Genomic DNA, 25,399 nt, shown 5'->3' with positions numbered 1-25,399 from the left:
ATCATGGAAGGTGTGCATCAGGGTCGTATCCTTTCACCATATTATTCAATCTGTATGCTGAACAAATAATCTGATAATCTGGACTATATGCAGAAAAATTTGACATCAGGATTGGAAGGAACACTCATTAACAACTTGAGGTATGTGGATGACACAACCTTGCTTGCTGAAAGTGAAAAGGACTTGAAGCACTTATTGATGAAGTTCAAAGACTACAGCCTCGAGTATGGATTACACCTCCACATTAATGAAACAAAAATCATCACAAATGGACCAATAAGCAACATCATGAAAAATGGAGAAAAGTTTGAAGTTGTCTAGGATTTCATTTTACTTGGACACATAATCAACACCCATGGAATCAACAGTCAAGAAAACCAAATGATGCGTTGCATTGGGCAAATCTGTTGCAAAAGACCTCTACAATACGTTAAAAAGTGAAGATGTCACCTTGAGAACCAAGGTGTGTCTGACTCAAGCCATGGTATTTTCAATCACCGTACAGGCATGCAAAACCTGGAAAATAAAAAAGGAAGACTGAAAAATAACTAATGCTTTTGAATTATGATGTTGGTGAAGCATGTTGAGAATACCACAGACTTCCAGAGGAGCAAACAAATCTGTCTCGCAAGAAGGACAATCCTCCTTAGAGCCGAGGATAGCGAGACTTCATCTCACATACTTTGATCATGTCATCAGGAGGGAACAGTCCATGGAGAAGGATATAATGCTTGGTAGAGGGTCAATGAAAGAGATAAAGGCCCTCAAAGAGATGGATTGACAAAGTGGCTGCAATGATGGGATCAAGTATAGCAATGATTGCGAGGATGGAGCAGGACCAGGAACTTTTTTTTCTCTTTGTACATGTACTCATAGTGATGAGTGTGAATCCACTGGAAGACACCTAACAACAACAGCTCAACAGTTCATCTACTGTAAATACTTTTGTCTTAAATTTCAAGTAGTATAATATCAATACCTACCTTATAAGACATTTCCCTGTGATCAGAAATAGAACACAGTATGTTTTCATTTTCATTAGAAGACCCTGAATATGAGCGGAGATTATAAGGGAATCTAAGTTGATTAGGCTACAAAACTTCATTAGCTCCAATCATGGCAGTTGCAGTGTTTTTACCCAATTAATCCATGCCTTCTAAATTTGTTTGCCAGCTGTGCCCTCCCACAGGAGTTATTTTCATAAGTGCTGCTATGTCATTTTTTTCACGTATTGCTGTGAAAAAATTAGCATAGCTAGATTATGAAAGCACCTCATGGAGGGGTGAGATCTGGCTTGCAAACAAACATAGAAGGCAGGAGTAATTTGAGTAAACATATGGTAACTTTGATTTACTGCTTTTCCTTGTTAAACTATGAAATGAAAGGAACAGGGCTTATCACTGAAGTAGCTGAAAATCACAGCAGTATACTATTTAATTTCTCCATTGTATATTTCTAAAAACAGGCAATTCCAATATATGATTCTATAAATGTGTACATATTTTAAATGCAATATATTGCCCACCGTCAATGCAATAATAAAGGAAATAAAGCACATAGATGTAAACATTCAAAATCTTTGAATAATGATATAAATCCTAGACTTTAGTGGGAATGGATTGAGAGCTTGTGGGTTTTGAAGCTTAGAAAAATTATAAATCTTGACTTAAAAAAGGAAAAGAAATAAAACTACAAGTGTAAATTGAGCCATAAATGGGAATTGTTAGCCATAAATATTCATATCTAAAAAAAGGTATTAGTAATGTCCAGGCACTTCCAAAAATATGGGGTGTTAAGAATGTTCTTGGAAGCCACTTCAACACCAGGACAAATAGCATTATTCAATTATACATGCCATTGATTTTAACCAGTCAAATGTCACCATTACATATCAAATAAATTCTTATAGTTTCAATTTCCTCTTAGTCAGAGTCCAGAAATGCCTGCAAACACTCTGATGCAGCCTGACAGTAGGTGAGGTTCAACAGAGCTGAAGACAGGGTGGAAAAAGACGGAATGGCCTTAACTGATCTTGGTTAAAATATATTAATTTCCCAATGCTACAGAGATGTATCAGTATGTGACTGTATTATTAAAAGCTGACTCAAAGCCTTTGAAGAGGCCGGTGCAAATGAGAAACCCAAAAACATATCTTCACTAGCTTCATATTTTCTCTGCCTATTTCTTTAAAGCCACTAATTTTCCCCAAGATTTCTCAAACAAAATTGGAAATGTACTAAAGAAAACTGTGAAGACATTGGGAAGATAAAATAAAGTCTATTGAATAGAGTAGAACTACCCCAGGGGATTTCCAAGGACTGACTGGTGGATTTGAACTGCCGACCTTTTTGTTAGCAGCTGAGTTCTTAACCACAACGCCACCAGGGCCCCAAATAAAGGTTATAAAGGCTAGCATCTGTATATTAACAACTATATGGTTTATTGTAGATGTATATGGTCCAAAAATTGCTGAACTTATGTTATGCCAATGTATAGTTGGTTTCATAGGGATCCTCCAGTTTTGGAAGTATTATCTTTGACAGTTTATTTTAGCTTAAAATCAGATGTGGAATTACTTTATGTTTTCTTGTATGAAGAAAAAGCCTCCATTGTGTCAACAAATATCATCATCTGTTTAGATAAACACCACATGAAAGCTAAAACCAATACCTCTGGTTCTTCCCAAGAAGAGAAAATTGGACGAAATGGGCCAACGGAATCTAGCAGTGCTGACTGAATTCATTTTAATGGGAGTATCAAAGAGACATGAAATGCTTCTCCCTCTTTTTGGTGTCTTCCTTGTCATCTACACTATCACAGTTGTGGACAACCTGGGCATAATTATCTTGACCAAGAGGGACTCCCACTTACACATACCCATTTATTTTTTTATCAGATACCTGGTTTTCACTGGTCTTGGTAATTCTACTGTTATTTACCCCAAGGTTCTAGTAAATTTTGTGTTAGATCAAAATACCATTTTCTATTATGAATGTGCCATACAAGATGGCATTCCACATTTTATACATTATCACTGAACTCTATATCCTAGATGGGCTGTGACTGCTATGCGGCCACCTATAACCCTCTGCTCTAAAATGTTAACATGTCCCAGACACTTTGTCATGTGCTAATAGGCATTCTGTACCTCTTCTGTACCTTTAAGTCTCTCTTGGTCACCAGTAATATTTTTACATCGACCTTCTGTGGTTCTAAAGTTGTCAGTTATTTCTTCAGTGATAATATTCCCTTAATGCCTTTGCTATATTCAAATGAACTACAAATAGAATTGATCATAATGTTTCGATCATTTAATTCGATGTCCTTGCTCCTGGTAGTCCTAGTGTCCTGCATGCTGATTCTGATTACGATATTTTGAATGAATTCTGCTGAGGGCAGGGAAAAAAAAAAAAAAAAAAAGACTCTCCACGTTTGGTTCTTACCTGAAAGTGGTGGTTATATTCTGTGATTCTCTAAAACTTCTGTATGTGCACCCTGAATCTGCTCAATCTTTTAGCACTGACAAAATTACTTCTGTGTTTTACGCTTTAGTCATCTCTATGCTTAACTCCTTCATATACAGCTTAAGGAACAAAGAGGTAAAAAATACCTTCTACAGGATCTTTAAAAATCCCTGTAAACTTTGTATTTAATATTCAATAATATTCTAATAAACTATTAAATAGGCAAATGTATTTGATCAGATTTCTAGTACATATAATTACATTTTCTTGGTTTTAGAGCAGAAACTAATTTTTTATCTTAAAGGTAATGTCCTTCCTAAGATTCTTTGTTTCTGTTTCAATGTTTTCTTATGTAATTACATTGGAGCTCATAGTTCACCCTATGGAACACTCACTACACTCTACATCAATAAATTACATGTTTATTTCTGTCAATGTTTATTAAGGATGGAGATCTTCTGAATCTAATTTTCTTCGTACTTTCTGAGCCTAAATCAAGAGGGTAAGCAAAGTTGAAGAAAAAGAGTTTACTGTGTCCTTGTTGGAAACCTGGTGGCGCAGTGCTTAAGAGGAACGTCTGTTAACCAAAAGGCTGGCAGTTCAAATCCACAGGCTTTCCTTGGAAACTCTATGGGGCAGTTCTGCTGTGCCCTATAGGGTCTCTATGAGTAGGAATGGACTCGACAGCAAAGAGGTTTGGTTTTGGTTTTTGTGTCCCTGTTGACACTATGAATGATTTATTTGTCCTCTTATCAAGCAATTTGACTGAGGCAAGTATTTCTAATTATCTATTCTATAATCAAACATGTATGTATACTAGATGATTTTGATCTGTTAGCATTTGATTTGATTTCTTTACTCTTCAGTACCTAGCACCCTCCTTAGATTACTAATGTCCCATATGCAGATTCTATTGATCATATTTAAATGCAAAGATAGTTGCTAGGAAAGTAAGAATGGATGAAAAAATTGAATAAAAGAGAAGGTGGAGAATGATAAAAGGAAAAATGAAGGAAAGATATGATGGATAACTGGAAGGACTAAAGGGTTTATTATAGGTGATAACTGATGGAGAACATCATGGTGAAAACTACTTTAAGAACCAGAAGAAAGTACTGACGCATTTTCTAATTCATATTTTCAGTGAACTTGGAGAATGTTATATGGGTAAAGAAGGAATAACAACATGTTAACACAACAAATAAATTCATGATTATGATAGGGGAAAAGACACCAGACTCAAATCCAATCAAGATAGATCTTTATTAAACCAAAGCAAAGAAAATAATTCAAATCAGCTTGCACTGGGCACAAGAGACTAACAAATCTGTTAAATCCCAGTCCTGGAGTCATTAATATGTTATTACAGAAAGAAGTAAAGTTGAGAAAAATTCTGATTTGTTTTTCATGGACACATCATTGGTACAGGAATAGTAACCAGAATGGAATATTTAGAGCGATTTGTTTAAAGACTTTTTGTTGACTAGTTACCACCTGGTAATTTGTGCTTTGCTAAATAATTACTGCTTAGTGACTATACTTGCATTTTGAAGAGGGAGATTTACAGGAGATTTGGCAAATATTCATTTCTGGAAAAGCAGAGGTTACACGAAGCCTGACTGGCAATAAACTGACAACATGAGTTCTTGACTTGATTACAAAGAAAACATTTCCTCAGGTGCCAGACAACAGGCAGAACTGCTCTTGCTTTCTATAGTTATTAGCCAGTTCAGTTTTCTGGCTCCACATGTTTTCTACACAGAATGGATTCCAGGCCTCTACTCCACTTTAGCCTCCTTACTCCAGCCAAGCACCTCATAGAGTTTTAGGGTCTCTATATCATTCCCTCCTTTTGATTAGTTGAACATCCTTTGATTTCTTTAATATCATTCTTCAGCATGGACTCTGTTTCCTTGGTGGTAGCCTATTTGTTTTGGGGCCTATTAAACTCAGTGCTTTGAGATTTTATGTGTGTATATATGTATATACATATTTGTTTTTGAGCCAGATACCATCTGATTCTTCATTATGTACCATTGAAGCCATCATCACCATGCTGTACATTATTCAATGGTTGAGGGCATTTATTCACAGCCCTTTGTTGAATTACAGGAATAACATGCTCCTTTCATTTGAACTAAAGCAGCACGCAGGACTCATCCGCCCTGTTACAGAAATGAACAAAATCAAAATGCATGAGCTGCTTTGGAGATGTAGAGATATTTATCCAATATATTTTTCATCATAGGGATGGAGGGTTCATGGGAATTCTAGGGTCCCAAAGGCACATTGGCTATTCATACTCCATCCATGTAAACAAAGTAAGATGAAATAAAAGTTTAGCATTAGAATTTTCCTCTAGACAGTTTGATCCTCCACACAGAAACATGTACCCACAAGAAGCACACATTACTCCCATTCTCACTGGGGAAAAGGGAAAGGGAATAGTCTGATTTGCTTTTGAAAGTCATTTTTCAGTATGGAAGTTATTATAAATAGACAAGCTTTCTAATCTAGATCTTTCCTTAAAATGGGACTAAACAGGGACCTCTGAATTCTGATAATTACAAAAATCTACTAAGGCAGTATAAACCTATTGTTATGGAGAAAAATGAAAGGACATTCATTACCATAAACCATACCAGGACAAATAAATACTTGGGTAAGATAAAAACAGAGCACAGAAGGGTAAATAGAGGAATTAGAGAGATCCCATTACCTGAATGACTAAGAGGACAATAGTCAAGGTTTGAAAAATTCCTCTGAGTCAAAGAACCTAGAAAACAAAATTCAGACAGGAGATAAATCCCATGGTGTTTCAGGTTTTAATTTCTTTGATTTAGCAGCTCCTTTTTTGTGCATGGGTGTCAGCTGTTAATACACTTTGTGTACATAGTATTGTAACATAATCAAAGTACAAACACATCTTTGTGAGGTCAACATATAACTAAAGCTAGTCTGTTTTTTTGTGCATGGGTGTCAGCTGTTACTACACTTTGTATACATAACATTGTAACACAATCAAAGTACAAACACATCTTTGTGAGGTCAACATACAACTAAAGCTAGTCTATTTTGTAACACAAAGTACAAACACATCTTTGTGAGGTCAACATATAACTAAAACCAGTCTATTTTGTAAAGTCATTTTGCTAATTTCTGATAGTTCTTTGCATAGGGAAGGGATAACTTGATGGATTTATGACACTGAATCTTAATTTTAATACTATTCATCTAATACCATTTGCAATCTTAAAGTGAGTCTCCAAACCTAAGAATGTGTAGTACCCATGACTAAAGGAATTATTGCCATAGTCAAGCAATTTACAAGCTTACATTCAGTTAGTTCTTTCAAACTTCCATTTAGCTCTGTATCTAAATGAACAATAGTTTGTTCTCTTATTTCTATATCATTGGTCTATATTTCTAATTTTCCCTTCAGGTAATTGATTACACATGGAAGCATAAGTTATGTAGTGAGAACCAGTCCAACATGTGGGTAGAAAACTGAACTATTACTTTCCTATAGTTTACAAAGAGATGTAAAATTTCTCAAAGACAACTATCAGGCTAGAAAGTGTCTTAGTTCAGTTAGCCAGGAATATCATGAGATTCACCTTCCTTCTTCTTTTCTTGTAGAAATGACACTCCTATTCTACTTGTTGTCCAATGTCTGAATGCTCTTGTTTCCTATATACCTTGCAATTTTCTAGTTCTTTCTGGGAGTAACCTATTCTAATTGCTGCATAATGGAAGGGAATATAATCCTGAGTGCATTTTGACTGGAAATCTTTATACCCTTATCTAATTTGAGATGGAAAGTATGACCTTATTAAATGCATAGCAACCATTTTCTGCGTGACATAAATCTTGAATATTGTGCTTCATGACTAGAAATGCTTAGGTGTGTCTTAGTTATCTAGTGTTGCTGTACCAGAAATACAAGTGAGTGGAATTAATGAAATAAATATATTTTCTCATGGTTTACCAAAAGCAAAACCAAACTTGTTGCATCAAGTCAATTCTGACTCATAGTGACCCAACAGGGCAGAGTAAAACTGTCCATAGAGTTCCCAAGGAGCAGCTGGTAGATTCCCACTGGGGATGTTTTTGGTTAGTGGCCAAGCTCTTAACCGCTGTTCCACCAGGTCTCCTCTCACAGTTTAGGAGACTAGAAGTCCTAATTCTGGGGACTGGATCAAAGTGAAGGTTTTCTCTCTGTGCTGGCTCTGGGTCCTTGTCTCTTCTCAGCTTCTGTCCCTTGGTTCCTTGGCCATCTTCATGCAGTATGTATCTTCCTCTCCATTTGTTTGCTTGCTTTGTGCCAAAGGAGGACCGGTGGTGCAGTAGTTAAGTGCTCAGCTTCTAACTGAAAGTTCACTTGGTGGTTGGAATACACCAGCCTCTCTGTGAGAGAAAGATGTGGCAGTCAGCTTCTTTAAAGATTTACGATCTTGGAAACCCTGTGGGTCAGTTCTACTCTGTCCTGTAGGGTTACTATGTGTGGGAATCAGCTGTAAGGCAAAGGGGATGGGTTGCTCTGTGCCTAGCCCTCTCTTTTTATATCCCAAAAGGATTTCCCTGAAACACACCTTACACTCATATGACCTCCTTAACATAAGAAAACCCTTTTCCCAGATGAGATCATAGCCACATGTGTAGAGGTTAGAAATTATAACACATATTTTGGGGGGATACATTTCAATCCACAACAGGGTTAAAAAAAAAAAAAAATGAAAACACTCTGTGGAGGAATGAAAGGAATTTTATTGTGTCTCTATTGCAGTGGAAGAAAAAGGCCAGAGCAGTGGAGAAACAGCATGATTTCAGTGTAGCATCTGATTCTTTCCCCAGAAATATACAATAAATCAATAAAATTCAAGAAAGTATTGCTTAGCTATTATTTTGTTGTTGAAATAGTGAATGACCTGAGTAACCTCAGTTGATCAACTAAATAAGTTCAATAAATCCTTAGAGCAGAGCTCAGTATTTTTTGTAACCTGGTTGTATTTTTTTACGTATTGTCTCATTTTTTGCTCTTAAAAATTTTATGCCTAAACAGAAGCCAGTGAGTATGACAAAGCAGGAAGTTCCAATGGTCTGTTTTTCCAAGGAACTATAAACAAATAAGCAAAAACCATCACAATCAACCTTGTCAGGTACCCTGGAAAGTAGCACAAGGTTTACATATTTTAACTAAGCTGGATGTCCTCTGAAATATGGGAATAATAGGAGTTAAAAATATCGGTTAAACGATGGATTTAATACACGTATGAGTTAAATGATATATTTATAACGCAATATTTACTCCCTATTTTTCTTCAATAATGAATTCAAAGAAAAAAATCCAAAGTCAGGGTGATACTGGAATCAACTATTTCATCATAACTTCACAACACTTCCAGTTCTACTGGGATTGAGTTGACATCTAATTTTGTTTTTTGTTCTGTCTATAATTCCTGGCTGTGTATGCGAGTGAGTACCTTCACATTATGTAGCTTCCTTCCATGGGACTATATAGATCACTTTTGTTTTGTTTCTTTCACTGAATTACCCCTTATTTTCTCACTGGGGAAATTGCAGGATGTGCTAGATAATGAGTAGACACATCAAGATATTTTTTTAAATCCCCTCAAGATGATTTGGGCACAACTACTGAAATATAGGCTAATTCCTCAGGGAACATCAGAAAGGGGAGGGAAATCATAAATTCTTCCTACCAGAGAAAACAAGAGAATCATTTGAGAAAAGAAAATCTGATACTTTACTCAAGGTAAGTGGATAAGAATTGTCTTTCATTCCGACTGTCATGTGGATTTTGACTATGACTCCTGACTCTTAACTGCAGACACTATTACAGCCACTCACAAACTACCCCTTTAACTTCACCAAAAACATTCATTTTTCTATTTTGTTAATTAGAATTCCATGGAGCTCTGTGCTGTTTTTAGGACATTAAAACCTATAAATTAAGAGTGTGCCCCAGCTCTATTTAATTTGTGGAAAACAATCATGGCCTTCGATTACTGCAAATGAAGAGGGAGTTAGAAATAGGTCAAAATTTCATCACCAGTTTAATATAATCTTTTATGGTTATGTATACCTTGGATATATAAACAGGAAAGAATTCCTAGAAAAGGACATCTTATTTGGTAAAGTAGGGGGCCAATTGGATGGCAAAATAGATGGACACTTCAATGGGATAGATTGACACAGTAGGCAAAACAATAGACTCAAGCATACCAACGATCGTGAAGATGGCACAGGAATGGACATCATTTCATTCTGTTACACATGGGGTCAACACAAGTCAGAGCCAACTCAGCAGCAACACACGGCAACAGCAAATTAAGGTTAGGATGCCAGATACAGCATAGAACACCAAGATACATTGGAATTCCTCAAAAGGAAATATTTTTTCTAGTTTAAAAATAGTAAAAAACAATATTTGATAAATATTCTTTTAGTGCAAGTTTGCCCAATGAAATATTTGCTAAATAATGTATATTGTTAGTAAAAGAGTACACCATGTTCATCTGATTTTTACATAAGAATTTCCCATAAAAACACACCATTTTTGTTGTTGTCAATCATGATAATGATGTTTATTTTTGTTCCGTACTAGTCGTTTACTACAGGTTTTTCAGAATGGGCATTACAAACTGATGATGTAGACTGGCAAATAGCATGATTTTTAATCGTTACAGTGTATGAAGAACTCCCTGCACCTAAAATATTCCTACCTGATATTATCATGTCTCAGGATTGAAAAATCATTTATTCATTTACAAACTTCTATATTCTGCCTGCTTCAATGATGATCCCTACCCAGAGATATTTAAAATGTACACATTTAGATGTCCAGAACAAATCAGAAATATTCTTTTCCATAAAGGAGAATGAGCTGGGTCAAAGAATCCAGACATCTTAAGAAGGAGGTAGTAAATGACACTGAACATGTTAACAGACTCAATACGCACTAGAATAATTCTTAGAGAACACTGAAGAATTAAAGACAGTAGGATGGAACTAGAAATTTGAATTTCTTTGCTCAATCTAGAATTCTACAGTAATTACCTATGCATTTTTTTTTTAATCAGGACTTGTGATGTAGCAAATTTGAGATAAAGTTTTTAAATGCTGTGGGGGAGAAAAGACCTAGGAGGGAGTGTGAAGCTAAGTGCAGAAACAGCAGAAAACCTTTTCTAGGAAGAAGAGGTGAAGGTGATTCACAATCTCTAGTATTGCCCCCCCCACCCCAACCTCCTGGATCAGGGTAGAAAAATTGAACCAAAACTAGCAGATTCTTAGAATTACTACCTGTCTCCTGAAAGTTCCAGCCAGCCACAGGATAAAAAAATTGTCCTTAGCAGATATTTCCCTGTAGCTTATGTCAGGACTTCAGCTACTCCATGACACCATATTCTAAGACTTTGTCGGGGGCCCATAAGTTTCTACCTGATAGTTTCACAGGCTAAACCTGGACATTCTATTACATTATAATAATTATATACTGTATTTTATGTCACTGAGGATTTGGAAATCTACTTACTGTTCCAATCAAAAATCATGCTTTACAGAATACTAGGTTTTCTTTGAGTGGGCAATGAAGTTGAGAAGAGGTTAAAAGGAAATTCAACTGGATTAAGCTAAAGAAGCTTCATTAACTTCAATTCAGGGCATTCCCATTTTGATTAAATGACTTTCTTTGTAAAATTTTATAAAATGAAGGGGCTGGTGTTATCACTAAGACACTTGGAAATCACAGTCCTTTACCCTATGAATTCTCAATTGTAGAGGTCCAGAAATAAATTGATAATTTGCAATATATGATGTTATAAATTCAAAAGTACATATTCTAAATGCCTTATGGAGCCTCTCATCTCCACGTCGTTATGTTAGAGGAAATGGATCGTATACATTTTAAATAGTCTAAATCTCCAAACACTGATATAAATCATCAATTTAACAGGTATGGATCCAGGTCTTCTGTGTCTTGAAGCTTATATAAATTTGAAGATTTTCATTAAAACAACAAATACACTTATAAATACAGAGACAGAAATATAAATAATTACTTAAATGGAAAGGAAATAGAAACAAAATTAGATTATAAACAAACTGACCTTAATGACAAATATTATTAAATGTAGAAATATAAACTTTCTTAAATTAAAGACACATTTCAGCAAACTGGGTGCTAGACATGTTCTTAGAAGCTGTCCTAACACCAGAATGAAAACATTATTAAATTATCCATGTCAGTGTTTAGAGCCATAAAGACAGGTCTTCTCAGCCTCAAATAAAGTATCATTAACTCAGTTCCCATTCATTTTGTCCCTAGAAATGCCTACTGACATTTTGTGAAGTATACTGGAGAGGAGATTGAAATGGCAAGCGAATGTGCCATTAACTGATAATGGTTAAAATATTCTACTTTCACAACACTAATAAAGATACATCGCTTATGTGGATGCATTGCTAAGGCCTTGCTGAAGGTCTTGGAAGGGCCCAGAGCAAATAAGGGGCCCAAAAACTTAAGTTTCATTAATGTCATGTTATCTCTTTCACTCTCTTTAAGAATGTCAACATCTTACAAATATTCTCAGACAAAAAACAGAAGTGTCCTAAAGTAAAATGATTGTTGTTGTTGTTGTTAGATGCCCTCGAGTCAGTTCCAACTCATAGCAACCCTGTGCACAACAGAACTAAACATTGCCTGGCCCTGAGCCATTCTTACAATTGTTGTTATGCTTGAGCTCGTTGTTGCAGCCACTGTGTTAACCCACCTCGTTGAAGGTCTTCCTCCTTTCCACTGACCCTGTACACTGCCAAGCATGATGTCCTTCTCCAGGGACTCATCCCTCCTGACAACATGTCCTAAGTACATAAGACACAGCCTCACCATCCTTGCTTCTAAGGAGCATTCTGATTGTACTTCTAAGACAGATTTGTTCGTTCTTTTGGCAGTCCAGGGTATATTCAATATTCTTCACCAACACCACAATCCAGAGGCATCAACTCTTCTTCAGTCTGCCTTATTCATTGTCCAGCTTTCACATGCATATGATGTGATTGAAAATACCATGGCTTGGGTCAGGTGTACCTTAGTCTTCAAGGTGACATTTTTGCTCTTCAGGACTTTAAAGAGGTCCTCTGCAGCAGATTTGCCCAATGCAATGTGTCTTTTGATTTGTTGACTGCTGCTTCCATGGCTGTTGATTGTGGATCCAAGTAAAACGAAATCCTTGACAACTTCAATCTTTTCTCCACTTATCGTGATATTGCTCATTGGTCCAGTTGTGAGGATTTTTGTTTTCTTTATGTTGAGGTGTAATCCATACTGAAGGCTGTGGTCTTTGATCTTCATTAGTAAGTGTTTCAAGTCCTCTTCACTTTCAGCAAGCATGGTTGTGTCATCTGCATAACGCAGGTTGTTAATGAGTCTTCCTCCAATCCTGATGCCCCATTCTTCTTCTTCTCCTATTATTTGCTCAGCATCCAGATTGAATAGATACGGTGAACGAATACAATCCTGACACACACCTTTCCTGACGTTAAACCAATCAATGTCCCCTTGTTCTGTCCGAACAACTTCCTCTCAATCTATGTAAAGGGACCTCATGAGCACAATTAAGTGTTCTGGAATTACCATTCTTTGCAATGTTATCCATAATTTGTTATGATCCACATAGTCAAATGCCTTTGCATAATCAATAAAACAGAGGTAAACATCCTTCTGGTATTCTCTGCTTTCAGCCAGGATCCATCTGACATCAGCAATGATATCCCTGGTTACATGCCCTCTTCTGAGGCTGGCCTGAATTTCTGGCAGTTCTCTGTCAATATACTGCTGTTGCATTGTGTAAATAAAATAAAATATAGTATTTCTACATTAGCAAAACTATGGGTTTCTTACTAATGAATATAAATAACAAATTATGTTGACCCAATTTAGAATTGATGCTGTATCAATAAATAATGTGTTTTATATGAATTCCTCCTATTTTTAGATGGAGATTCTAAAGATTATTTAAAATTCAAAATAAGACATAGGAATTAATGTTTTTTCACCAAACATATGAAGGAAGAGAGCATTGGTGGCTCAGTGGTAGAATGGTAGAATTCTTGCCTTCTGTTGTTTAGTTGGTGCTATATGAAAGATAATACCAACCCCTCTTTTTTTTTTTTCCCAGAAAAGATAACTGAACTAAATGGGCCAAAAGAACCTAACGGTGATGACTGAATTCATTCTAATTGGAGTCACAAGGCGTCCTGAACTGCAGCTGCCCCTTTTTGGGGTCTTCCTCCTCATCTACATGATTACAGTGATGGGAAACCTAGGCCTGATCATCCTGACCAAGGTGGACTCCCACCTACACACGCCTATGTATTTTTTCATCAGACACCTGGCCGTCATTGATCTTGGTAATTCTACTGTCATTTGTCCCAAGATGCTGGTAAATTTTGTTGTGAATCAAAATACCATTTCCTATTATGAATGTGCCACACAGCTGGCTTTCTTCCTTTTGTTCATTATCAGTGAATTTTTCATCCTGTCGGCCATGGCCTATGACCGCTACGTGGCCATCTGTAACCCTCTGCTCTACAATGCTATCATGTCCCCAAGACTTTGCCATGTGCTTGTGGGTATTGCGTACCTGTATAGCACCTTTCAGTCCCTTTTGGGCACCATTAAGATTTTTACATTGACCTTCTGTGGCTCTAATGTCATCACTCACTTCTACTGTGATGCTGTCCCCTTGATACCTATGCTCTGCTCAAATGCACAAGAGGTACAGCTGTTGATCATAATGTTTTCAGCATTTAAACTGATTTCCACCTTGTTGGTAGTCCTGCTGTCCTACCTGCTGATTCTGATAGCCATATTTCGAATGCATTCTGCTGAGGGCAGGAGAAAAGCTTTCTCCACTTGTGGTTCTCATCTGACAGTGGTGGTTGTGTTCTATGGGACCCTACTCTTCATGTATTTGCAGCCCAAATCTGTTCATTCATTTGAAACTGACAAAATTGCCTCTGTGTTTTACACTTTAGTCATTCCCATGCTTAACCCCTTGATCTACAGCTTAAGGAACAAAGAATTAAAAAATGCCTTTCACAGGATCATCAAGAGTGCATGAATTCTTCATATTTAATATTCAAAATGGGATATTGTTCTGAGACAGATATCACTGGATGATATTTCTACAATGCAGAATAACATTCTCTTTGGCACCAGAGCTAAGACTAACTAAATGCAGAAACGAATGCTTTATATATACATCCAAATTAATTCTCATAATATATACCCCAATTAAATACCAGTTCTTCCTCATCACAGCTTGCTTCCTATTCATTCCTTCCTTATGTGATTCCATTAGAACTTAGAACCTCATAGTTTCCCAAGGAAATATTTATTGTGCAACTATTCAGTAAACTAGGTATTTGTTTCAATTGAGTTTTCTTTTCTTTTCTTTTTTAAGACAGGAATCTTTTCAAACTTGCTTGCATGTCTTTTCTGAGACTAATATAAGATTTCAATCAAAATTGGAGACAAAGCATGATCTGTGTTCATATTGACCCCATGAATAGAGTATTAGCCTTCTGTCTCTTCTCCTGTGATAATCATTTCTTATCTGTGTTATATTCCAACATCTGTGAAGTGTGCTGGGTAATTTTGATTTGCTATCATCTAATTTGACTTCCTTTCTTCTGAGATAACTAGCCTTGCATGCTGATTCTCACTACCCTATTCTTCATACACAGACAGTAGTTAGAAAAGAAAAAATGGATACTGAAAAGTGAACAGAGACAGGGTGGCGAAGAGAAGGATGTAAAAAAAAAAAAGATATTAAGTATGCCCGATGTGAAGGACTAAAGTATTTATTAAAGATAATAATTGTTATAGATTTTGAGGATTAAAAAACTATTGTAAAACCGAGAGAAAATATTGACATACTTTGTAATTCATATTTTCAGTGTGTTGGAGAATATTATATGTGTAAAGAAGGAAGAACAACGTTTCAATAGGGCATGTTACTCTAGAGTGAAATAATTTTATTGCTGAACACCCACATATTTTACTAAAGGTAAAATGTGGATATTGTTCTCCTTACTTGTAGAGGATATAAAGGATGGTTAGCTAAATTCACCTGAATGAATAGCTATTCTACTGAAGTAGTAGTTACTTTCACCATTAATTTCTTTTTATTTACTAGAAGACTTTGGGGGAAAATATTTATAATATTTCAAACTTTCTTCCCTTCAAACAAAAAATTTTCCTAACCTCCATGTTGTCTTCATCTTCATTAGGTTAATTACAAAACCCTTATCAAGTGTCATAATTTACACAAAACAACAATGAAATAGTGTTTACTCTCTGCTTTTCCTTGGCATAGACAGGATTCTAGAAAAATACTGAATAGCCCAGTAAGATGGCTGGTAAAGCAAGAATGTAAAGACATTTCACCCTAATGGTGACAGTCCTTACCCCACCTTGATTTTATTCTGGTCTCCACAATGATGCGTTCCATTCATCTAGAGAAGTGCAAACTTTGGTATATTATACCTAAAGTACATATTTTCTTGGAAATTTTATACTATCTGACAGAGCTAGAAAATATGCATAATACTCAATACTGAACTAAAACAGAATCGTCACCAGAAATGCAGAATGATTACATATTTTGGAAAGACTCAAAACTGTTCAAGAAATCACAACAACTATTTATGTCAGGAAAGTTACTGTGGTAAAACAGTTAAACAGAAAATTATATAAGCAATCATAACACCATATTTATGAATAAAATTACAGATTTACGTATTTTAATTTGAAGTAGTATATTTTATATGACTTATATGTACATATACATATATATGTATGATTTAAGACTGTACTGAATCAACAAAAAGGGAAATTAAGAGCTCGAAAAATCTATTTCAGAAAGAAACACACACACACTTATTTATATGTCTACCTTTGCCATGTCAACTTCCAATCATGTTGACCACGTGTGTGTCAGAACAGAATTCTGTTATGTCAGGCTTCAATGGGTGATTATTCTTAAGTAGAACAAAAAGCTTCTCTTCCAGGCCTTCCTGGGTGGATCTCAACCTCCAACCTTTTGCTTAACAGCATGTAATTGAGTGTGTGTATCGATGTATATGTGCATGTATTATGTACGTATAAAGGCAATGAAGAAAAATGCAATGTCTAATATAAAGTGGTGGCGTAGTGGTTAAGTGCTACATCTGCTAAGCAAAGGGTCGGCAGTTCGAATCCCCCAGGCGCTCCTTGGAAACTCTGCAGAGCAGTTCTACTCTGTCCTGTAGGGTCGCTATGAGTCAGAATTGACCCGACGACACTGGGTCTGGTCTGGCCTAATATAAAGTGCACATTGGATTGACTTTTTAACACAATCTTTCATTCAATATAAACTTATATATTTATTAAGCCAAATTCTAAATATCTACATCTTGTGAAACTTAAACATTTTTCCTATATTATGCAGAAAAAATACCGTTCTTAAAATTCTAGAACTCAGAAGAAATGGTTAAATTGAAGAATTTGATCAATAGAGCATTAATAGACAAGAAATACAGTAAAGAGGTGAAAGGTGTATTTATAATTATTTATTGAAGTGAAATTGAACAACACAAAAAATGAACCATTTAAAAGTGTTCTTTCCAGTAGCTTTTATTATATTCACAATATTGTGCAACCAAAGTAATTTATATCAGCCTGATAAATGCCCTCCTTTAAAAAAAAAAAAAATTATGGATTAAGATATCTCTCCTCTATCCAGTCACCTCCACATGACCCCTGACAACCACTAATCTGCTCTTTGTCTCTGTGAATTTTCCTATTCTGGTTATTGCATATAAATGGAAAAGTTCAATATGTGATCTTCTGTTTTTTGCTTTTCTCATTTAGCATTAGATATTTCAGGTTCATCCGCATCATAGCATGTATCACTACAACATTTTTTTATGACTGAACAATATTTCATTTAATGAATATACCATATTTTCTTTATCCATTCATTTGTTGAAGGACATAGTGTTTTCAAAATTCATCAGTGTGTACCCTTTTGATCAGTGTGTTTCATGTATGCAAATTTTCCTCAATTCTTACACACATGGAGGTCATCAACAAAGAAGACATGGATAAAATTTTATGAGACAAGATATATTCTCTTACAACTAAATTTGACTCACTATGAGGTTTTACTAAACCTTACCCAACAGTGGTGGTATCTATTGTTGGATTATGTGGTAACACATTGTATTCCAGCAATTCTTATGGGTTTACCACATGAGAGAAAAAAGTTAAATATATCACTTATTTGGGATTTAGGCCAGGAGAAAGCAGGTGTTAATCTCAAATCCTCTAGTTATTAACTGCCCTCACTATCATTGCTATGTTTGAGTCCATTGCTGTAGCCACTGTGTCAGTCCATCTGTTGATGGTCTTCCTCTTTTTCACTGACTAAACATGGTATCTTTATCCTGGAATTGGTCCCTTCTGATAACATGTCCAAAATAAGTGAGAGGAAGCCTTGGTCATCCTTGCTCCTAAGGAGCATTCCAGCTATACTTCTTTCAAGACAGATTGGTTTGTTCTTCTGACAGTCCATGTATATTCAATATTCAATCCCATAATTTAAACACATCAGTTCTTCTTCAGTTATCTTCTCTAACCAAGGTAAATTAGAGGATATGTCCACAAATACATAAAAATGATTGTGCTAGATTTGTTTTATTATAAGCCTAAGTTCAAGTGGTGTGTAAGAATTGTGATATACTCACAAGTAGAATACTACACACCAATACAAATACAATACTGTTAAATGTAGAGCACAATATGATGATTCAAAGAAGACAAACTGAGAGTGCTTATTGTATGGTTTGACTCATGTGAATTTCAATACAGGGAAAAGAAATCTAGTGACAGAACTCAGAGCTGGAGTTGCCTGGGGATAATATAATGCTAATCCCTTAGTGACATAAGTGGTCAAATGTGTGGAGGGCATAGCATGAAGGAACTTTCTTTGTACTTCTTGTATCTAGAAAATGTTCTAGATCTTGATTTATGTTGGTACAAATAAACTGCATTTGTCAAAACTCATCAATGTGTACCGTTCTGATCATTGGGTTTCACTGTACACCATGTTTCCTCAATTCCTGTATATATGAAAGTCACCAAGGAAGGAGGCAAGGGTAAAATTTTATGAGATGAGATATATCTTCTTACAAGTAAATTTGACTCACTGTGAGGTTCTACTGAACATTATTCAACCCGGGTGATATGGTAGCTAAGGAACTCCTAAACTTGGACAATTATGTGGTAACTGATTGCATTACAATAATTCTTATGGGTTTGTCACATGAAAGGAAAGGTAAATATAACCTTATTTAGAGGTGTGGGACAGGAGAGATAAAGTTTTAATTTCAAATCTTCTAGTTATTAATTATGTAATTTCAGGCAAATTACATGTTTCAGCTGAGCTAAATCTCTTCTGAACATGAGACTACCAGTTGCCTTAGAATAGATTCTGACTTACGGCACCCCATGTGTGTCAGAGATGAACTGTACTCTATAGAGTTTTCAGTGGCTAACTTTTGTAAAAACCAGAATGCCAGGCATTTCTTCTGAGGCTCCTTTGGGTGGACTTGAACTTTCAACCTTTTAGTTAGCAGCAGCGTGTGTTAAACGCTTACACTACCCAGTATGGGCTAAATTACAAGTTAAATGATGGCTTTAACTTAGGTATGAGTTAAATGATATATTTGTAGCAAAGTGCCTTCTACATATTTCTTTTGGTAATAAATTCAAAGAAAAATCCTATGTAATGATGACACTGGCATTTATTATTTCCTCCTGACTTTGCAACTGTTCCAGTTTTACTGAGATTGAGCTGACATACATTTTTCCCCATTGTGTCTATATTTCTTCACTGTGTAAATGAATTAGTACCTTTACATCAGATAGGTTCCATGAGACTGTATGCATGAATTATGCTTTGTTTTTTCATTGAATTACCCCTTCCTTCTTTTCACCAGGGAATGTGTAGGATATCTTGGATAATTAGCAGGCACATCCAGGCAAATTCTTAAGTTCCTCTGATATTTTGAGCATAACCAATGAAATGCATGCTAATTCTTTGGGGAATATGGCAAAGGGAAGGGAAATCATAAATTCATCCTACCAAAGAAAACAAGAGAGTCATTTGAGGAAAGCAAATCTAAATCTCTACTCAAGGTGAGTGGGTAAAAATTCTTTTTGATTCTGATTATCAGGTAGATTTTGGTCATTAACTATCACTCCTAACACCTGAATGCAGACACTATTCTGGCCACTCACAGATTACGCCTTCACCTTCACCACATTCATTTTCTCTTTTCTTAACTAGGATTCCATGGAACTCAATGGTGTTTTTAGGACATTAAAAAAAAAAAAATTAAATCCTATAAATTAAGAGTGTGCCCCAGCTCCACTTGATTTATAGGAACTGACATTGGCATTTGATTACTGCAAGTGAAGTGGGAACTAGGAATACCTGAAAATTCAACACAAATTTAATTTAATGAAATCCATTTTTTTGGGTAGGTATTAAGGTTAGACATACTTTGGACACATCAGGAAAGACCAATTGCTAGAAAAGAACATCAAATTTGGTCAAGTAGAGGGTCAACAAAAAGGAAGGAACTCTCAATGGAATGGATTGACACAACAGTACCAATAATGTGTTTAAACATACCAACAATAATGACGATGGAACATGAATGAGCATCATTTTGTTCTATTATACATGGAGTCACCATAAGTCAGAGCCAATTCGACAGCAATAAACAACAACATCAAATTAAGGTAGGATTGCCAGGTATAACACAGAACATCCAGACACAAATGAATTTCACAAAAATAAATAATTTTTATTAGAATTATGCCTAGACAATATTAAATATTCTTTCTGTAAGAGAATGTTCAATGAAATATTTGTTAAAAAATGAATATTTTTAGTATAAGCATGCCCCATGCAGCATTGCATAAATTTTGAATAATTTTTACATAAGAATTTTCCGTAAAAAAAATCACCATTTTTTGGTTGTTTATGATGATAATATTGTTTGTCATTTGTTCTTTGTTTTCCCTACTAGTTTCTTTAGTAATGGGCTTGGTGTTTCAGGTGGGCAATACAAACTGATGGAGTAGTCTGGAAAATACTATGTTTTTTAAGAATTATGGAGTTATGAAGAACTCCCTGAACCTAAAGTAATTCCTACCTGATACTACCATGTCTGATAACTGAAAAATAATTTATCTGTACTCTTGTATATTCTTCCTCATCACTACTTAGAGATATGAAAAATGTACATATTTTGATGCCTAGGGCTGATTATAGATATTCTTTTCCAAAAAGGTAAAATCTAGACATCTTCAGAGAGAGGTAGTGAACAACACTGAAGATGTTTGTAGATTCAATAATCTTTAGAATAATTCTTAGGGAACATTGAAAACTTAAAAGTCATAGAACTGGAAGTAAAAATCTGAATTCCTTACCTCAATCCAATATTCTACAGGAAAATGCCATGATATCAGGCTTTGCTATACAACAAATTTGAGATAAAGTTTTCAGAAGAACATAGGTTTATAGTTCTTACTCTGTGAGACAGGAAAAAATTGGAGCTGAGGGCAGAAATAATAGAGAACTTATCTAAAAAAGAAGGGACAGAGGTGATTCACCAATCTCTAGTATCATCCTGCCTCCCGATATCATGGTTCAGGCTGGCAAAATCAAATGAAAAAATAGCTTCTTTCTAGGATTACTGTTATTCTCCTGAAAATTCCATCCAGCCTCAGGATCAAAAGTCATCCTTAGCAAACATTTGTCTGTACTCCAGCTCTGAACTTCAGCTATTCCATACTGTAGACTTAGACCTAGCTGGGGGCCCCTGGAAGTTTCTAATAGTTGTGCAAACTAACCATGGGCATTATATCATATAATAATTATATCCTACATTTTATATCACTAAATATTTGGAATGCCACTTAGTGTTCCAATTGAAAATCATGCTTACAGAGCCCTTGGTTTCCGTTGATGGGACAATGAATGTGAGAAGAGGTTAAAAGGGAAAACAAGTGGATTCCACTAAAGGGATTCATTAGTTCCAATTGAGTAGTTCCACTTTGATTTATTGACTGTCTTCGTAAAACCTCATGACACGAAGGTACAAAATTTATCGCTAAGATATTTGAAAATCTCTGTCTTAAACTCTGTAAATTCTGTATTATATAGTTCCAGAAATAAATTGGCAGTCTGCAGTATATAATGTAATAAATGCACAAAAAAATATTCCAAATGCCTTATGGAAACTATCACCTCTATAGTGTCATATTAGAGGAAATAGTTCATATACGATTAGTCAAAATCCCTGAATATTGGTAGAAGCCACAGATTATAACAAGTATATACCCAGATCTTGTATGTTTTGTAACTTATACATATTTGGGAGTTTTCATTAAAAAATGACATGCAAGTATAAACACAAATTGAAGCATGAATATGAATGTTTAAAAAGAATGAAAACAAACAAGCAAAAAGAAACAAATTTTATTTATAAACAAACTGACCTTGGTCAAAAAATTATAAAATCTATGCATATAATTAATACTCTTATTAAATTTTATAAATTTAATAAGAGTATTAATTATATTCAACACACATCTCAGCATACCAGGTGCTAGGTGTGTTCTTAGAAGGTATTCCAAAAACAGAAAGATCACCTTATTAAATGATACTTTCCATTGTCTTTGAACCATAAAAATTATACCCACTAAGCCTCAAATAAATTACATTAACTCAGTTCTCATTTATTTGGGCCCCAGGAATATCTGTTGACACTCCACTGGAAATTGACATTAGGTGAAGTGCAACACAGCAGAAGTCAGAATGGGAAGAGAATGTGTCCTCAGTTGTGAATATGGTGGGCAAACTGTGGTTGGAGAGTGGTTAAGTTTCCTGCTACTAAATGGAGAGTTGGTGGTTGGAACCCATCAGCTGCTCTGGGTGAGAAAAGTGTGGCAGTCAGCTAGCTTCCATAAAAATTACAGCCTTGGAAACCCTATGAGGCAGTTCTCCTTTGTCCTACAGGGTCACTATGAGTTGGAATTGACTCAGTGGCAGTGGGTTATAACACATAAGTGTCACTAAACCCAGATTGTCTCTGCTTCTTCCTCTAAAATTATCAAAATCCCACATAAATTCTCAGACAAAAATGAAGTGGACTAAAGGAAAACTTTGATGTAATTTTGCTGATAAAATATACTATTTCTGTATTAACATCATTACGGATTTTTGAAGTTAAAATAAACTTTAGGATCTCCTATATCACAAACTAGGGGGATCCACATAAAACACATTATTCATTGACACAACATAGATTAATTTCTGTTGACCTTCTTTAGAATTTAATCTATGTTATATCGATGAGTAAGGTGTTACATACCGATCTCCTTATTTTTGGTTGTGGAAAACATGGTGGTGTAGTGCTTAAGTGGATTCCAACTCAAATCCACCAGCCACTCCTTGGAAACTCTATGGGGCAGTTCTACTCTGACCTATAGGGCAGCTATGAGTTGAAATCCACTCGACTGCAATGCTTTTTTTTTTTTATTTTGGGCTGTAGAAGATTCTAAAGTTTACTTCAACTTCAAAATCAGATGAAGAGCCCTGGTGGCACAGTGGTTAAGTGCTTGGCTACAAACAGAAAGATCAGCCACTCTGTGGGAGAAAGATGTGGCAACCTGCTTCTGTAGAGATTACAGCATTGGAAAGCCTACGAGGAAGTTCTATTCCATCCTATAGGGACACTATAAGTCAGAAATGACTCAATGATGACAGAAAACAACAGTATGAAGAAAAAGATCAGTGGCTGTTCTCTGGTAGTCTTTTGTGTGGGAAACCTCGGTTAAATTTCTAGCCAATATACTTCATACACTACCACCACTGGGTCTGTCAGTAGTGGATTCTGTGTTGCTATGATGCTGGACAGGTTTCAGAGGAGGTTCTAGACTAAGACAGGCTAGGAAAAAATGTCTAGTGCACAACTTCCCCAAATTAGCCAGTGAAAACCCTGTAGATCACAAGGGTCCAACACAAAACAGATCACAGGGATGGTGTAGGATTGGGCAGTGTTTTGTTTCATTGTGCTTGTGGTCACTGTAAGTCGAGGCTAACTCAATGACAGATAACAACAAAAAATATGAGGAAAAGAAAAAACTTCTATTGCTATAATATATTATAACTTGATTAGAAAATACTACATGAAAGCTAATACCAACCCCTCTGTTTTTTTCCAGAAGAGGTAACTAGACTAAATGGGCCAACAGAATCTAACAGTGCCGACTGAATTCATTCTAATGGGAGTCACGAGGCAACCCGAACTTCAGCTGCCCCTTTTTGGGGTCTTCCTCATCATCTACATGATTACAGTGGTGGGCAACCTGGGCATGATCATCTTAACCAAGATGGACTCCCGCCTACACACGCCTATGTATTTTTTCATCAGACACTTGGCCTTCATTGATCTTGGTAATTCTACTGTCATTTACCCCAAGGCGTTGGTAAATTTGGTTGTGTATAAAAATACCATTTCTTATTATGCATGTGCCACACAGATGGCTTTCTTCATTTTGTTCATTATCAGTGAACTTTTTATCCTATCAGCCATGGCCTATGACCACTATGTGGCTATCTGTAACCCTCTGCTCTACAATGTTATCATGTCCCAAAGACTTTGTTATTTGCTTGTGGGCATTCCATATTTCTACAGTTCTTTCCAGGCTCTGATGTTCACCAGTAAGACTTTTACTTCCATCTTCTGTGGTTCTAATGTCATCACTCATTTCTACTGTGATGGAGTTCCCGTGTTATCTATACTCTGCTCAAATTTACAAGAAATAGAATTGATGCTTATGATATTTTCAGCATTTAATTTGATATCCTCCCTCCTGGTTGTCCTGCTGTCCTACCAGCTGATTCTGATAGCCATATTTCGAATGCATTCTGCCAAGAGCTGGAAAAAAGCTTTCTCCACATGTGGTTCTCATCTGACAGTGGTAGTTGTTTTTTATGGGACTCTATTATTTACGTATGTCCAGCCCAAATCTTCTCACTCAAATGATACCGACACAATGGCCTCTGTGTTTTACACTTTAGTCATACCCATGCTTAACCCTTTGCTATACAGCTTGAGGAACAAAGAGGTAAAAAATGCCTTCCATAGGGTTTTTAAAAATCATTGCCAACTTTGTATTTAATATTCACCCTTGTTTTAGTAAACAATGCAAAAGGCAATGTTGCTTGATAATATTTTTAGTAGATATAAATGCATTCCTTTTGGTTCCAAGGTAAAGGCTAATTATAAATCAGATACTATCACATTGGTTATAAAAAGACATATTAATCCTATTTTACACTGTCATTTCTTCCCCAAAGTTCCTTGCTTCCTATGCATTGCTTACTTATATGATTTCATAAACCCTCACACTTCCAAAATGATAAACTTGAACACACTCTTGATCAATAAAACATATGATTGTTTCTGTCAGTTTTTTTAAGGACAAGGGTCTTTCAATCTTTTTCCCATTGCATTTTCTAAGCCTGAAGCAGCACCGTAAATAGTGTTACAGTCAAAGAATTATTGTGTCCTATTAACAGATGAATAATTTATTTGTCACTTTGTTATGAATCAATTCTACTGTGAAAATAAATTCTTAACTATGGAGTACTAAAAAGTGTGAAGTAGACTAGATAATTTTGATTTGTCAGTATTTAATTTGATTTCTTTCTTCTCTGCTTTGCTTTGGCATATATGGTCCCCTAAGAAAATGTTTTAAACTGTAAATAAGAAGCTAGTAAACAAACATTTAA

General features: G+C 35.6%; 2 protein-coding genes across 2 annotated transcripts; both read left to right on the top strand.

The window, feature by feature from the left end:
- The first annotated feature begins 13,678 nt into the window (after window positions 1-13,678).
- LOC126080302 (olfactory receptor 8K5-like) lies at window positions 13,679-14,605 on the top strand. Its single transcript, XM_049891553.1, has one exon. The coding sequence runs from the start codon at window positions 13,679-13,681 to the stop codon at window positions 14,603-14,605; it is 927 nt and encodes a 308-aa protein (XP_049747510.1).
- Window positions 14,606-23,844: 9,239 nt separating this feature from the next.
- On the top strand, window positions 23,845-24,786 carry LOC126080301 (olfactory receptor 8K5-like). The gene has a single exon (XM_049891552.1). The coding sequence runs from the start codon at window positions 23,845-23,847 to the stop codon at window positions 24,784-24,786; it is 942 nt and encodes a 313-aa protein (XP_049747509.1).
- Window positions 24,787-25,399: the final 613 nt, after the last annotated feature.

The sequence above is a fragment of the Elephas maximus genome, chromosome 7 (genome assembly GCF_024166365.1).
Source record: "Elephas maximus indicus isolate mEleMax1 chromosome 7, mEleMax1 primary haplotype, whole genome shotgun sequence".
Lineage (NCBI taxonomy): Eukaryota > Metazoa > Chordata > Mammalia > Proboscidea > Elephantidae > Elephas > Elephas maximus.
Note: the sequence above shows the minus strand (reverse complement) of the source record. Positions and strands in the feature narration are given on the sequence as shown.

What these genes read in the sequence shown, in the direction of transcription:
- LOC126080302 (XM_049891553.1), top strand. Translation starts at nt 13,679, where the DNA reads ATGGGCCAAAAGAACCTAACGGTGATGACTGAATTCATTCTAATTGGA.
- LOC126080301 (XM_049891552.1), top strand. Translation starts at nt 23,845, where the DNA reads ATGGGCCAACAGAATCTAACAGTGCCGACTGAATTCATTCTAATGGGA.